The sequence below is a fragment of the Dryobates pubescens genome, chromosome 26 (assembly GCF_014839835.1).
Source record: "Dryobates pubescens isolate bDryPub1 chromosome 26, bDryPub1.pri, whole genome shotgun sequence".
Taxonomy (NCBI): domain Eukaryota; kingdom Metazoa; phylum Chordata; class Aves; order Piciformes; family Picidae; genus Dryobates; species Dryobates pubescens.
In genome coordinates, this window is record NC_071637.1 from 5,689,622 (window position 1) to 5,701,442 (window position 11,821).

General features: G+C 49.5%; 1 protein-coding gene across 1 annotated transcript; it reads right to left on the bottom strand.

Annotated features, from left to right (window-relative positions):
* Positions 1 to 8,813: 8,813 nt before the first annotated feature.
* MAFB (MAF bZIP transcription factor B) lies at positions 8,814 to 11,070 on the bottom strand. The gene has a single exon (XM_009908627.2). It carries the CDS (start codon positions 10,380 to 10,382, stop codon positions 9,447 to 9,449), a length of 936 nt encoding a protein of 311 aa, XP_009906929.1. The 5' UTR covers positions 10,383 to 11,070; the 3' UTR covers positions 8,814 to 9,446.
* Between the last annotated feature and the right edge of the window lie 751 nt (positions 11,071 to 11,821).

An 11,821-nucleotide genomic window follows, 5' to 3' on the forward strand; every position in this document is an offset into this window, starting at 1 on the left:
AGAAAGCCATAGACAGTTTTTTTGTTATTATTGTTATTATCATGATTCCTGTCTGTCTGACTTACAGATGAGTCATTTATTACGCAGCCCCAGAGGCTCGTGTGTATTTGTTTAGCACCCTGCTCTTTTGGGTGCCTGATTTGAGATAAGTGAGGACCTGGAAATACCCTTCCAAAATCATTTTCTACTAACATCCTTTCTACCCCTTTCATCCATCTGTGGAGGGGATTACCTTGTCACTTCACAAAACCAGTGCCAGGCGTAATGAATCTGTGCTTTTCCAATCCTTGAGATCAGCACAAGCTCTCACAGATCGGTGTAGTGTTGCCACTGCAATACCCAGGATAAAATGTTCGAGCCATGGGTCAAGGCTGACATAAAAATACGGATGGCCTGTGTCAAAATGAGTTTAGCAGTTCTCTCTTTCTGGTGTCCTGAATGCACTCTGTGTTTATCAGCCTCAGGAAGCACACAGGGTGGCTTGGTGTTACAGCTGATAGTAGCAACAGCACTAGCATGATACATGGAACTGGACAGCTTTGGATGCTAAGTAAGATGGGGGTTGGACAGAGGATAAATATAAAAGCTTTTCTTCAGGATTGCATAAGCAGAGATTTCAGACTCAACCCCCTTCTGCTTATAATAGTTGTCTGCCTTAAATAGGGGGGAAATACAGATCTAGAGAGCTATTAAGGCTGGTGTTAGCTCAGAGACCTGTTTATAATTAAATGTTCCCTTTCTCATGTTTGTAGAGGCTTTAGGTAATAAGTGCACCATAGCACAAGAGCAAGGAAGAAGCAGTTAGTAGAAGTCCAAGGTGCAGGTTTATTGCCCTCTGTAATTTCTTTTGTGAATGGGTCCCCTGAGCCAGCAGGAAAGTTTCTGCTCCATTCAACAGTAAATAAGGCAGGACCCATAAAAACACGGGGCTTTAGGGACTTGTACTGCCTACCCTCTCTCCCTGTTCACTGGAGATCAGTGCTCTTGTCCTGTGCTCCCAGCTGTGGTGATGTGAACAGAGGCAGCACAGGCCACAGAGACTTGTCCTGCCATCGGTCTGTGGCTCACCATGGCCAAGTCACCTTACAATGCCTCGGTGTCCCCACCTGTAAGAGGTCAGTGGCCTCCTTTCATAAAGCACCAGAAGTTCTACTGTTGAAGAAGCAGCACTGTTGATTTTTAAGAATGCAGATTTCACAGGGGCTTGGCACTGATTCCTTGCCACACTTATTTCAGAAAAAAATCCACTAAATAAAAATGCACAGAACACAAGGTTCTTGTCAGGGAATGTTTAATGTCCTTTATAAAGCCAACAGCACCTTTCCAGAAACAAATGAAGTCTCATTAGTGTGATGCAGAATCAGACTTCTAGAATTTAACAGTGAGATGCTGTAGACTTCAGTAATCAAATATGGGCACAAACAACACAGGGATATTTCCAAAGTTTTTGCATTACTGCAATATTGAGTGCAAACATCACAGTTCAGAAATCACAGACAGTGACCCATATTATATGGTCATCACAGAAGTCATGGATAAATAAACCCATCTCTGTCATTGCGTGGACACATCCCAGTACCTCCTAGTACAGCAGTGGGAGCAGGAGACTGCAGAGAGGTTGCAGCTAACAACGTGGTGTAGCAAAGCTACCCACTGACATTGCCAGTGGAGGAGTTTTCTCTGGTATAAGCCTTTGCCCACTGCCACCAAAAACAAGGAAGAAGGGAGGAGAAATAAGTTTGAGATGTTTCTTTAAAGAAAAGTGCTAAACTTGGTAAAAGGACACAGCTTTCTTACCTTGCTCTCTGCCCCTCATGCCTCAGGATATCATAAATTTTTGATACCAATAAAACAGAATTTTTGATGAGCTGCTATTTTGCATTAAAGCAACTTTACATGCAAAGATTGCATAATAGGAAGTAAAATTGAATTTTGCCTCAGAACAAGTTCTTATTATTAATTTAAGTGGGTTTTTTATATATTTTAGCAGCAGCTTATCATTCTATATGTTTAATTTCTTTCAAGTGAGAACACTTAGCATTGGTTTCCTTATCTAAACAAATCTTTTAAGAGAACACATGTATAAAGTGGAAATGCAGTGTTTTGAATCTGTGCCTTAAGACAAACAGTGAAACTTTAAAAGGGGAAATAAAGCATGACAGAGGACAACTATCTGTAAAACCTAAGAGCAGCCTCCGTGGGACAGGAAAACATGTTGTTTGCTTCACGTGGAATGGTTTTCCCCCCTCTTTACTGGAGTGCTTATTCTAACCAGATTGTGACAAACTTGTAAATACAAAGAGTCCCCATTGGAACAATCCTGTTTAAGGCAAAAGATTTGCAGTACCGTAGGTCTCAAGTACACTACAATCCATTGCATGCAGGAACAGCTCACAAGTCTAAATTACTTCTTCCCTGTCCTGGATGCAATAGCAAGAAAACACTTTGCAGCACCTCATGCTGTGTTCAGAATTCACTACTAAAAGTCACTATTTAAAACCCAAGAAAAGGCACTTGAAAGCTTTTTTTTCCCTTTTCTTTTCTTTTCCTTTTCTTTTTTTCTTTTTCCTTTCTTTTCCTTTTCTTTTCTTTTCCTTTTTTCTTTTCTTTTCTTTCCTTTTCCTTTCGTTTATGTTCTTTTCTTTTACCTTTTCTTTTCTGTTTTTTCTTTTCTCTCCTTTTCTCTCTTCTCTTCTCTTCTCTTCTCTTCTCTTCTCTTCTCTTCTCTTCTCTTCTCTTCTCTTCTCTTCTCTTCTCTTCTCTTCTCTTCTCTTCTCTTCTCTTCTCTTCTCTTCTCTTCTCTTCTCTTCCCTTCTCTTCTCTTCCCTTCTCTTCCCCCCTCCCCCCCTTCTCTTCTTGTTCTCGTTCTTCTCCTTCTTGCATAAAACAAAAGTCCTGTGTGGGATTCTATCAGACTGCTGCATGCTACATTACTGAACATGCTATGGGATTATGCAATAGGCTACTTGGAGAGAACAAGTGTGTGTTTGTACGTGTGCACATAACTTCAGATTTACCATAACCTTACAGAGTGAAACGTAATGATATTTTTAAATTAAACCATAAGTGAAAGTTATCCACACAAGGAGCAAAATAGCATCCCCTCCCCGACGCGATGGTGGGGAATTACTTGCTCAATCTTGTAAAGAGGAGATCGGAACTTAAAGAGGAAAAGCACGCCCCGGGAGCGGAGCAGCGGCAGGGAGGATTCTGGCAGGCGGAGGGGTGCGGAGCCGGGCTGCGCGGTCTCGGGAACCTGGCAGGGCCGCTCCACAACCCCGCGGAACTCAGAGCTCTCCCAGCACCGGGGCTGCGCGGCAGCGGAGGAGCCAGAAGAGGCTCTGCTGAGCGCCGGGGCTGTGTTATCTGTCCTCCCAGAAACCCGACACCCGCAGCCCCGAAGAGCTTCCCTGACCTTGAGCTGTCAATCACCGGCACCAAGCAGCCTGCCAGAGCCAGGCGGGCACTGAGCCTGCCCGAGAGGGATTTAAAAAAAAAAAATAATAATAATTAAAAACAAACAAACAAAAACCCCAGAAACTTAAACCCTAACCCAGCGGGGAACAGTTATCTCGCAAGTCTTGTCTCATCCTCATATCGCATCTCACCTGCCCACCCCAAAACGGAGCAACTCATCTGCCGGCGGCAGCATCTCCGGGAAGTCTTAGAGCAAGGTTTCTATCTTTAGCCCGGGGCGGGGGGGTGGAATCTTTTTAGTCTCAGATTTCTCTGTTTTGGAATTAAAGACAATCAGTTTTAATACACTCTCCTGGAGGAAAGGCAATATTGAGAAGAGTCTATTAAACGGTTGGCAGAGATGGTCGGTGAGGTTTGGGTCAGCAAATGGGAGAAGGGGGCAGGGGGGGATGTTGTCAATTGTGTTTCCTGCCTGAGCATCTCGTTTAATTCTGGGAGCAGCCGCAGCCGCTCGTCACCTCTGCCCCGGCCGGGGAGGGGCGGGGGGCGGGGGGTGGGGGGGGTGGATGTGCAGCTCTTGCTACAGCTGTTAGCAATAGCTCTTGCAAAACTGCGAGATCAAACGAAATAATGTGATTTTCACTGAAGGGAATCGTCCTCCTGCACTACACGAGATCACGTAGGGAACTGTCATCGGGCAGCCAAATTTAGCGGTTGAAACCTTGGGCTCTTCCCCCACCATCCCCAGAGTGTGCAGGGCAGCCAGCCTGTACCCGCCGTGCTGCTCCCGGGGTGCTTCAACGGGCCCATTGCTGGTTGCAAAGGCACCGAGCTTCTGCTCCCAGCACACCTCAGAGCCCTCGACCCCCTGCTGCATCCGGGGGTGTACAGCCCAAGTCCCAATTTGGGTCCGGTTCTGGCTCGTTGGTACCTCAACCCTATCCTCCATGAGGCTGCAAGGAGAGGATCAGAGTCAGGATCCGCTCCCTGGTTACACCGCGATATTTTCGGAGGCAGCTTGCAGCAGCTTCGCTCTGCAGAGCCTCAAGGGCAGATTCCCGGAACGGAAGGTGGGAAGTGCTCGGCCCCTCCGAACCGTTGTGTTCTCGGGCATCGACGGAGCCCCGGTGCGCGGCAGCAGCTGCAGCCTCCCGGCCTCCTCCGAGTCCCGGGGTGAGCACAGGCTGCTCGAGGGTGCTGCAACTCCGGGAGACGGGGTCCTCAGACCCCGGCCGGGGTGTGCCTGGGGACAAGTGGCTCAAAGGACGAACAGAGGACGTGCACGCAAAGCGGCATATCCGGAGAAGGCATAAAGCAGGTTTTGGGGACCCCTTATCCCCCGGGGTTGCCACTCAGCTTCTCCACAGCGCTCCGGGTGGGAAGTAGGGAGCCCCGAGAGGGCAGCCTAAGCATGACCCCCGGCTCCTGGGGGAGCACCCGGCTGACAGGCCTGTTCCAGCGAGGGGAAGGGGTGTGTGTGGGGGGGTGGTCCCATTTTCCTTTTCTCTTCAAGAAACCGCTCTCCATCGTGCCCTCGACTCCTGTGTCAACAGATATTTATGAATCAGTGATGAATGGCGAAAGATCAAAGTGGATACGCGGGCACAGCAAGATGCGAGTGATACCGGGGGGGTCACCTTTTGCTGGCAGAGCTCCTTCAGACTAGGGGGACAAGGCAACATGGGGGATAGGCAAGCCCTGCTCGCTCCGACACCCGCAGGGCTGCCTGGCCCGGGTGCCAGTGCCGCCATGCAGAGCTTTGCCCAGTCACAGGATCAGCCGAGCACAAGTGCAGATGGTTTTGCCCATTCCCCCCGACATGTCAGAACCCCCTCCCAGCCAGCCCAGCCCTACCCCCAACCGGGAGGGCAGCCCACAGGCCGGGCTCAGCCAGGTTCGTCCCTCCCAGAGCCGGCTGGTCCTGGTGCCACTGGCCCTGGCTGTGCCCGTGGTGGTGTGGGGTTGCGTTTTTGTTTTCTGTGAACTGGGATAAATGAAATTCCAGAATTGGAAGTGGGCGCTGGGAAGCACCGGGGACTGCAGCCATCCTGGCCGGGCAGCGGCTCTGCTCCACTGCTGACACAGTTCTGCGGTGGGAATCGGGAGGGCTTTTCTAAGGCCTGTTTTTCCTATTTTTGTGTGTGTGTGTGTGTTGTTGTTGTTGTTCAATTAGCCCCAGTGATTTATTCAATGCATGCATGAAGGGACATTAATATGCGGTGGCAGTTCCCACAAACAATATTCCTCTCAGGCTTTCTGCAGCCATAGCATTTACTGGCAAGGGGAGAGGCTATAGAGGGAAAGCCAGGCGCTCTCATCCTTTTCCTCTGCAAACTCCTGTCCCCCCTTCGCAGGGCAGCAGGCTACGAACTTGTTCTTCGGCCTGACTCATGTAGCCGGGGGGCTGGGACGTGTCCCGGCCCTTTCCAAGCTCCCCCAGCCCAGGGGCTTGGCCCAGCTGGCTCTGACAAGACAGGGATACGGCTGGGTTTCAGAGAGGTTTTGTTTTTAAGTTACTGTATTTGCTTTTTTCTTTTTTTGCTCACACTCTGTTTTAACTGGGTTTTTTGCTCTGTGTGTTTGTTTGTTTTTCTTGTAAATCCAAACTCTCCTTATGCCATCCCTGCTAAGACAGCTCGTTGCTATTGGGAAGAGGAGCCGGGCAGAGGGGAGCTATTCTTTTCAGTTGTGTGGTGCCTTGGGTTTTGTTTTTAAGAGGGATTTAAAGTTCAGCAAGAGATTTCCACACTTGGAGAACACGCTGCGATCCGACTCCGGGGCTCCTGCTTCCGCAGCCGGGAGAGGAGCGGGGGCGATTTCTAACCTCCTCTGGCTGCGGTTTAGGGAGTTTCGCGGTTCTCTGCCTTGGAAGCAGCTGATGAATTGGGGGGAGACTGGGAGGTGCTGAGCCCTCTTCTAAACTGCCCGTTGATCAGAAAATACAATAAATAATAATAAAAAAAAAAAAACCACACCAACCCCCACTCGAAAATAATAATAAAAAAATCACCACAAAACAAACAGACAACAACAACAAAAATCCAGAATAAACAAAATGTGTAGATGGAGAGGAAAGTGAATGGGCAGTCTGGATTCCAAAAGAGCCAGGGGAAAAGCCAGGCTTGTCCAAGTCCTCTCATTGCTAAGGTTAAGAAAGGGGGGGGAAAAAAAGAAAAAAAAGAAGAAAAAAAAAGGAAAAGAAAAAGAAAAAAAATCCAAAGTCCGAAAAAGTGCCTGCCTTTCGCGTTTCTCCCTCTCTTGCAGCCCCGGGTGGCTCAGGCCAGAGGCTCCCGCTCCCTGCGGGCTGTAGAGGGGACCCCCCGCCAGTAGCCAGGCCCTGCGTGGGGCTCCGGCCGCTCCACTTCTCCAGGAGGGGGCTGGGGGGAGGGGGGAAGAGATGCTCACCCCCTGCCAAGGGAGAGATTTGGGCAAAGCGGGGGAGGGGGTACTGAAGAGGGGTCTCACCCTGTGTGCAGCAGCGGCGCCGGGTGGGCAAAGTAGCTTCTCGACCCCCCGAGCAAAGCCTGGCGCTGTGAGGGCGCGGAAGGTCCCAAAGTTTGCCTTTCTTTGGGGGGTTTTGGGATGGGTGGGGTTTTTTTGCGGCAACACGAGACGTCAGAGAAGCAGGTCCCTCCAAGAAATGCCATTTCAATGATTTTAATAAGCAAAATAGGAAACAATTTTAATAACCAAAAAACAGAAACCAGTCTGAATAAAACTACAATAGACCAGGGGGTTTTTTTTAATATTTTTCATATCATAAGCAGGATTTGAAATTGATCCCTTCAGAACTTTACATGAAATAAAAACAATTATTTTGTTGGGTTTTTTTCCGCTGCTGCAATGTTTTGATTTCAACACAGTTGAATCAGTAAAAACCAAAGATCGCTTTCTGATGCATGACTAATATCCACAATATTTAAAACTGCAAGCACCATGCTGTTCATTACAATCTTGTTATTACTGTTAATTTATAAACTAATACAAACTTAAAATGCATCCGGCCAGCAGTGCCAGCTATCCTAAAAGGAAACTAAAAAATAAGTTTTCATTTTGGTATTTTTATTTTTTTATTTTTTTTGTCAGTGCAACGTAAAAATCCTTTTACTGACCTGCAGGAGGAAAAAAAGAAAGAAAAAAAAAGAAAGAAAAAAAAAGAAAAAATAAAAAGAAAGAAAAAAGGTAATAAAAACACCCATAAGACTCCAAACTACTGCTACTATACAACTGCAAATAAATTCTGGCTAAAACTTTCACTCGCTGCATAGGGAAGCAGAGAAGCAGGTTACAAATCATCGCAAAAGAATACACTGAAAAGTTGCAGTATGTCTTCTTTAAAAAACAAAACAAAACAAAACAAAACAGGGGGGGGGTTAGTTTTAAATGCTTTCCCAGCCCAACTCATCCACTGCTCCCAGTGAGAAATCAAACTTCAGTGGCCACTCGGAGCCCTCGCTGCTGTTTCAGCAGGACTCGGAACCAGCTGGGGGTTGGGTTGGTGTTTCTGTTGATCTACCCAAAAAATCGAGGGGCGGTTGTCTCTTGAAAGGAATTGGTATCTCGTCCTTTGCTTCCTGAGTGTATAATCAGAAGGGAAACTTTATGGCCAAGCCTCACCCCTCCAGGCTGGGATGTGTCCTGAAGGGAAGAGCCTCTCTTCCACTTTAAAGCATGGAGTAGGCTCTAGTGACCAGTGAGAGTTATCCCTCTTAACTTCAGCTTTGCCAACGCCATTCAGGCGAGTTTGCTTCTGCCCCAACAAACAGCCACCAAAATGAAAACTAAAAAAAAAAAACAACCCATAAACCAAAACAAAACCAAAAACAAAACAAAAGCCACCAAACAAGAATACAACTTAAAAGTGCACCAGATATACAAAGTTGTTTTCTTTTTTCTAATGCAGAATGCCCATAACTTCTTTTTATTTTCTCCTTAAGTATCTCTTTAATACCAAACAAACCATACAACCAGCCTGCTGAAATGTTATTTTGCCTTTGTGTGAGTGTGGGGGGGTTTGTTGGGTTGGGTTGGGTTGTTTTTTTTTTTCCCCTCTCCTGTGCGGTTTGAAGTAGCAGATATTTACAAGCTAACAACCATCAAAGAAAAACAAAACAAAACAAAACAAAAAAAGAGAGAGTGAAACCAAAGAACAAAACTGCACAAGCAGTAAAAAGTTTGATAACTCGTGATGCTTTCCTTACCCATTAAAACAAAACAACAACAGAAATCTATGGTCGATGATCAACATGCTATAGTTAAACAAGAAAATGGTACAAAATAGAAATTATTACCATACATGTCCAGCATGCAGGATTAATATTTTTAATGCAGATTTTCGTATTTTTCTATATAATCAAGCAGGCAATAAAACTGATGAGTTTGTGTTTGTCTTTTTTTTCTCTCCTTCTTTCTTTCTTTTTTTTTTCTTTCCATCCTTTCTTTCCTTTCTGAGATTGAATGTCCCATCTGAGTCCTGTAACTCATTTCTCAAAGCAGGCAATATATGAAGACTTTGCATATATTGTCCTCTTGATTTATTCTTTTTTTTTTTTTTTTTTTTTATGTTCCAAGCAGGTAAATTGTGCATGAGATGGTGCTGTGTCTGTCCCCTCTATCTCTCCGAGTAGGCAGGATGTTATAGATGGCTTGTTCATTGTCTTTTATTATTATTCTCTCAAAGTCCATCTCGTTCTGCAAGCAAGCAGGCTACAAAACGCTTTACTTGTCCTTCTCTGCCTCTGTCTCTGTCCCTCTCTCTAACTCGCAAACAAAAGCCAAAAAGCTGCACTTTACCTCTCCCATCCCCACCCCCAGCCTACTTTTTCCCCACAGCTACTCTAGAAGACGATGCTGAAAAAAAAAATTTAAAAATCAAGTCTCTATTTTTCTCTCCTTCTTTCTCTCTAGTCAAGCAGACAGATGGATGGAGATGTCAGAGGAGGATAGGGTAGGGGGAGAAAGGTGACAGGGGTCAGGTTTTGGGGGTGGGGGGATTTTTTTGTTTGTTTTTAATTATTTTTGTTAAGCACTCACATGAAGAACTCGGGGGAAGATGGGTTGTCACTGGTGGAGCCGGCCTCTCTGAAGCCATTGCTGGCAAGTTTCTCACACTTGAGCTTGTAGGCATCTCTCTCTCTGGCAAGCCGGGTCACTTCTTGCTTGAGCTGTTCCACCTGCTGAATGAGCTGGGTCTTTTCATTCTCCAGGTGATGTTTCTGCTGGACACGTTTATACCTGCAGGACTGGGCATAGCCCCTGTTCTTCAAGGTCCTCCTCTTCTGCTTGAGACGGATCACCTCATCTTTGGTGAAGCCTCGGAGGTGCCTGTTGAGCTCCCTCACAGACATGGAGACCAGCTGGTCATCTGAGAACCGGTCCTCCACGCTGCTGGAGGGGGGATGCTGCTGGTGCGAGTTCTGGAGCTGCTGGGAGGAGCTGGAGGAGGTGGAGGGAGTGGGTGAGGCCTGGTGGTGGTGATGATGGTGGTGGTGAGGGTGCCCGCTGCCGGCCAGGTCTTCGTGAGTGACCGTGGGGTACTGGTGATGGTGTTGATGATGGTGATGATGGTGGTGGTGGTGGGCCCGGAAGCCTTCAAAGCCTTGCAGCTGCTGGGATACCTGGTGGGACCCAATGAGGGCTTCAACCGCGTCCTCTGGAGTGAGGTTCAGCGCCTCGGGGTTCATCTGCTGGTAGCTGTTTGCCATCCAGTACAGGTCCTCCAAGTGGGTCTTCTGCTCGGTGGGGCTGAAGCTGGGCGAGGAGGGCACAGAGCTGCAGGGGGTGCTGATGGGGGTGGAGGAGACGGAGCCAGCAGGCTGCAGACGGGTGCAGTGCCTGCCCGAACGGTCGTTCCTGCCCAGGGGCTCCTTCTTCACGTCGAACTTCATCAGGTCGAAGTCGTTGACGTACTCCATGGCCAGGGGGCTAGTGGGCAGCTCGGCTCCGATGCTGAGCTCTCCGGCCATCGCTGTCTTGAGGACACCTCTCCCGGTGGAGGGGGCTGGAGACCTCACTCCAGCGCGCAGCCTGGCAGAGGGTTGGCCGTTCTCCTTTATTCCAAATCAACTTTGGCTTTGCTTCCTCGGCTCCCCCCTCCACCGCCGCCTCCTTCTGCCGGCTTCTGAGGCTTCGTCAGTCTAGAGCAACCAAAGCCAAGGACGATCCGGCACCCGGGGGCCACCTGGAAGTCTCCTTGCCTTTTTTTTATATCGGCGTTCGCAGAGCACCGCCGGCTGCAGCAGCTCCTGGCACTTATCGACACCCGAGCGCACGGAGAAAGGAGCAGGAAGGGCAAAAGCAAAACAACACAAAGATGCTGCCTTCGGCTTTGTGCAGGAAGAAGAAGAACGGTGCAAAAGGTCTAAGAAGCCCGTGGCCCCTCTCCCCGTCTGGGTTTTTGTAAGTCCGGAGCCTTCTCCCCGCTGTAGCAGAGCACCCGGAGTCTGCCGCAACTTTCCAGCCCGAGCGCCGGCGATCGGGCGGTGATGGCCGGGCTTTTGCACAGGAGTTTTCTCTGGCTCCGGCAGCCGCGGGGGAAGGGGAGGGAAGAGGGGGAGGAAGGACAAAAAAAAAAAAATAACAAAAAGGAGGAGTAGGGGGACAAGCAGGACCCAGGTCTCCGCTGTAGCTGCCACCGCCAGCGCTCGTTGTGCAGCTGTGATTCGTAGCGCAGCCCCCCTTGGATTCTTATACGGCCGTGCCCGCCGAGAGCGCGGCGGGGGCCGGGGCCGGCGGCGGCCGCGCCAATGGCAGCGCAGCGGCGGGGCCGGGCCGGGCCGGGCAGGGCGGGAGGGAGGGAGGGAGGACGGGCGGCGGGGGCGGCGGGGCCGGACGGCGGCGGCGGCGGCGGCGGGGGCGGGCCGCGCCGTGACAGCTCCGCAGCGCCAGCTGAGCGGCCGCCGCTGCCGGCTCCGTTCGAACCTCCGGGAGCTCCCCGCCCGCTGGCGTCCCCCCCCCCCCGCAACATCGCCTTGTCTCTTACTTGTTTCCAGACGCCCCCCTCTCTTTTCGGCAGCTGCAATCCACAAAGGAGGAGAGCTTAGGGACATCCTGCCCGTCCCTTTGTTCTAAATATAACAAAGTCCCGTTTTGCCCGCTGCCGTCCTGTAGCCAATTTCAAGGCAGTCATCTTCCCCCATCGCCCCTTCCGACTTTATGTATGCGGCCTGAGGAGAAGGGTACCGCGAAAACAAAACACGCACCCATCCAGCAACGTGTACCGCGTCCGACCGGGGAAGCAGCGCTGGGGCTGCGGGTAGCGCCGAGGAGGATGCTCTGGGACCCGGGAGGGAAGGAAGCACCAGCTCGGCAAGGCAGTCAGATCCCCGTATAGAACGGGGGAAACCCTCCCGGTTACAGGAAGCAAATCTCTCCCTAAAGTAAAGCAAAGGCATTGACACAGACA